General features: G+C 41.7%; 1 protein-coding gene across 1 annotated transcript; it reads right to left on the bottom strand.

The window, feature by feature from the left end:
* LOC137169696 (uncharacterized) lies at positions 1–3,598 on the bottom strand. Its single transcript, XM_067573007.1, has 5 exons — positions 3,183–3,598; positions 2,765–3,040; positions 2,419–2,484; positions 1,881–1,967; positions 1–1,634 (listed from the first exon to the last, which is right to left on the bottom strand). The coding sequence occupies exons 1-5, from the start codon at positions 3,439–3,441 to the stop codon at positions 1,540–1,542; spliced, it is 783 nt and encodes a 260-aa protein (XP_067429108.1). The 5' UTR covers positions 3,442–3,598; the 3' UTR covers positions 1–1,539.
* Positions 3,599–3,910: the final 312 nt, after the last annotated feature.

The following is a 3,910-nucleotide window of genomic DNA, read 5'->3' as shown; positions in this document are numbered from 1 at the left end:
CAGCATTGTCATCCATCTGTGTTTTGTTCAATGAAAACACAAAAACAGAGTCGAGTTTAGCTTCATCAATGGTGGGACGGGCAGTAGTGTGTTTGGTTATTAGCAATAATTCATAATTATCATAGATAATCAATCAGCCACTTTTCACAATATGTTACACACAATAATGACAGAAGAACTTCTCTTTAAAGATATAACAGTGTTTATTAACCTTAGCAAAATTAACAAAGTTAACAAATGCTTCATTCAATAAACAACTATTCTAAAATCTAATTCTACCAAACAAAACATGACAGCTACGTACAGGGTTGGACACATGCAAGGGAATGCATGTGTCTGTGTGTGTGTGTGTGTGTGTGTGTGTGTGTGTGTGTGTGTGTGTGCGCGACAAGATGGCAACGGGGCCTGACGTGATGACGTCGTCGGTCTGCAACACGGATGTGACTATGGGAGGAAGTCACGTCATGCGAGAACCGAATGGCGGAAGTACGGCAGTGTCTTGGTTAGACAGAAGCAAGATGGTGCCACCTGGTGGTCGGCGTCTTGCACTCACCCAATTCCGTGAAAAACACTCGTGCCTGATGGCGGATAAAGAAAGACAGGGCAAAGCTTTGTCCGACGTTATCTGACCATCAGATGTGCAAAACGATGTCAGTGCGTGTATGTGTGTGTGTGTGCGCGTGTATGTGTTAGTCAAAAGAGAGAGAAGAAGGAGAGAAAGCGATCGTGTGAGGGAGAGAAGAGGTTCCTTTGTCCACAGAGAGCGCACGTACGGATGGCAGTCTGTGACGCACGTTGTCTGATTTCTGATCGACAAAGCAACTTACTTTCTCGCTCACGGTGGTGCAAACACAGCAGTAGTCCCGAGCGGGACAAACACAAAACAGTCTAGCGTGGTGAACACAACTAAACAGGCAGCAAACTTAAAAGACTCCTCAGAGTAAACAGAGAAAAATGGACTCAGCGGTCCGTCAACAACACAACAAAACAATAGCAATAAAGCTAAAAGCTAAAAGCTAAACAACAGCAACTGATGCTGAAAAGAACACACAACTAACACTGCTTCTGCCCAGACTTATGCCTCTTACTTGGTCGCTTCAGAAAGTGAGCAGGGTGTGTGTGTAGTCCACCTTTTCTGTCTGGCTTTGTCCTTGGCTCGGATGCAGGCGGTGGCCGTTCTCACACAGTCGGCAAAAAGCACGGCAGCTGGCTCTCAGTGGCGTGGTGGAGAGAACAGCAGAGTCGACTTGGTGAAGAAGAGCGGGGCAGAGAAGTTCCACATCTTCCTGAAGAACCTTTGCTTCTTCCTTCTCGACGGAATTTGAGGACGCTGGTTGCAGCAGCGGTCTCTCTCGGATCCGAGAATGTGTTCAGGTGAACACTGGCGAAGTCTCGTCTCGTCCAGCGAGGGGAGTCTTCGATGAGGGGAAAACACGTGCGTGGGGTACCCCCTTTAGTCAAGCTGACTCACAGAGGAACAAAGGTTACCCTTAGCTCAGTCACATGGGAAAGGCGTGTGCTTCAGGGCACGTTCAGTTTTTAAAGGGGCGGTGATGTCATGGCTGCATCATCAGGACGCTCCGCTGTGCAGGAGCGTCTCCGCCAATGAGAGACTGTATGTTGACTGCTCCCTGCTGAGGTGTGAAAATCACAAAGCATCCTTAGAAATGGAGTTTGCAATGGACTCCCATTGTCTGTAAGCAGCATTTTGGCGCCATTCCTTTGTCTCGGGGGAAACAAAGGAAAAAGCACCTTGTGGTAAAGCCTCACAGGTTACATGTAGACTTCTCTGTGTGACCTCGTGGTTTGAGGCCCAACATCAATAATAATCCAGGATCATCAAAACTTCTTGTTCATAAACGTTCTGTGAATGTTCTCACCTTTAGTTCTGGTCCATATGTTGACTGACACAACAGTTATTGAGAGAGCTGCTAAACCCACAGACACGATGATGAACCTCAACCAAACTGCGAAGAAAATGAAAACATTAAGAACATTTTTCTCTGTTCAAACTCCTGCAGTTAAAAGATGAGAAAAATACAGTATATACAGCACTTGTGCTTTTTTTTAACCGGAAAATGTTGCATTTATCACTGCTTCATTACAATATTAGTTCAATATTTGAACTGAACTGTGAACTTTGGTGCTAAGTGTATGTTGCTACAGGAATCACTGAAAATACAAATCTACAAATGACATTTAGAAATATTTCTCTTCTATCTGTTTTCTACTTTAAACATCAAAGGCTTAGAGACAGAAAGAGAGAGAACAGTGAGCAACAACAAAATTTGAGACTCAGACATGTGTGTGAACACACTGACTGAGATTAAGTGAATAAAAGAATATCTCCACCCACAGCCAAGACTCAGTCTGACATTCATACTTTAAACTGAGAGATACAAGTTGTTAAATCACTACCTTGTTGTCTTGTTGATTTCATTGTTGGTGTTGATTTTGTTGTTGCAGCTCTTTTAGTGACCTCACCTGAACATATGAAAAAAGAACAACAGACAGAGAGATGAACTGGAACAAAAGAACGTTGTTTGTGTGTTGTATTTTCATACAGATGCTGTTGCGTTTGGCTCAAATTATTTGCTTTTCTCCTTTATTCCTATTAGTGTTGATGTTTTGGGTTTTGTTTATTTTCTTGCATCCTCAGCTGGCCAAATTAAATCTCAAAAACTAACAAACTGTGGTGAAAAAATACCACATAATTATCATCTACAAACAAAAAATTAGAAGATAAATAAGGCAGATTACTCACCTGAAGACTGAGGGCTGAAAGTAAACAGCTGCAATTTTTCACTGTAAATATCTGTCATGCTACACTTGAATAACTCAGAATACTTTGACATCTCAGCAAGATGGGAAGTTGTAAACGTCACAGTGGCAAAGCAAGAAAACTGTGACTCCTTCATGTGCTGAGTGTTCACATCCCAATAATTACCCTCATACACCCACTTCACTGTCTGTCTACACTGTCCATATGTCGACACAGAGCAGCTTAACATCACCTTATCAGTGTTCTTATGTTCAGTCACTGGTGAAGATGGAGATATTGTGAGAGAAAGACAACAAGAGTAAAATTAACTTCATCACTGTGATCATAATTATTGTAATGTTTCAGTATATTGTTCTAACAAGACAGTTTGAGCTGAAAACATTATGATGTAAATACTCACTGGTAACAACAGACAGATAAACCCGAGAGTCTTGACCTTGTTGTTGTCCTGATTTGAACTGTCTGCAGGTGTAACGACCAACATCCTCAACTGTGACCTTCTTTATAACCAGAGAACAGTTCACTGTAACACTCAGTCTGTCTGATTTAGCTTTGGCATTTTCATCAATCTGCCCAAGTTCAATCAGCTCTACTGCTGCTGTGTTTCTTAAACCACTGAAGATCCAGGAAATACTGTTACATTTATCCTGATCAGTCATCACATTTTCACAAGACAAAGTGACTTCATCTCCAACTCTGACAGTGATGTCGAGGGAAGTTTGTCCAGTTACTGCTGTTGAGAATTTGAGAGAGAAATGTGATAAATGAACTGAAATAAGAATATGACTGTAGTGTGAATGTTAAAAACAAACAGCATATTTGACTGTCTCAGCAAAATGAAAGCAATTCAATAAAGTATCGTTGGTAATAATGCAGATTATTGTATCTTACCTGTAAACTGAAGCCCCACTATCAGAAATAAGGACATTTTAATCCATCTCAGTTCAACCATCGTGCTTCTCTGTCTTTCCCTCTGTCTTCTTCTCTCACTCTTAGCTCTCAAAATGTCCTTATTAGTGCTTCATACAGAGAAATACACTGTCTACTTCCTGTCATGAGTAAAGTGTCTCTTCCTCATTGCGGCTTCAGTCTGTTTTTCTCACTTGTAAGTCACAACTTTATGTAGGC

Source organism: Thunnus thynnus, chromosome 18, assembly GCF_963924715.1.
Source record: "Thunnus thynnus chromosome 18, fThuThy2.1, whole genome shotgun sequence".
Taxonomy (NCBI): domain Eukaryota; kingdom Metazoa; phylum Chordata; class Actinopteri; order Scombriformes; family Scombridae; genus Thunnus; species Thunnus thynnus.
The sequence above is the reverse complement of the archived record's forward strand: the minus strand, read 5'-3'. Positions and strand labels throughout refer to the sequence as shown.

Bases quoted from the DNA above. Each gene is read 5' to 3' on its own strand.
- LOC137169696 (XM_067573007.1), bottom strand. From the start codon at position 3,441: ATGACTGATCAGGATAAATGTAACAGTATTTCCTGGATCTTCAGTGGT. The intron at 3,041-3,182 runs GTGAGTATTTAC...CATCTTCACCAG, and splicing joins TTATCTGTCTGTTGTTACCA to TGACTGAACATAAGAACACT. The intron at 1,635-1,880 runs GTGAGAACATTC...TTCACACCTCAG, and splicing joins CATATGGACCAGAACTAAAG to CAGGGAGCAGTCAACATACA.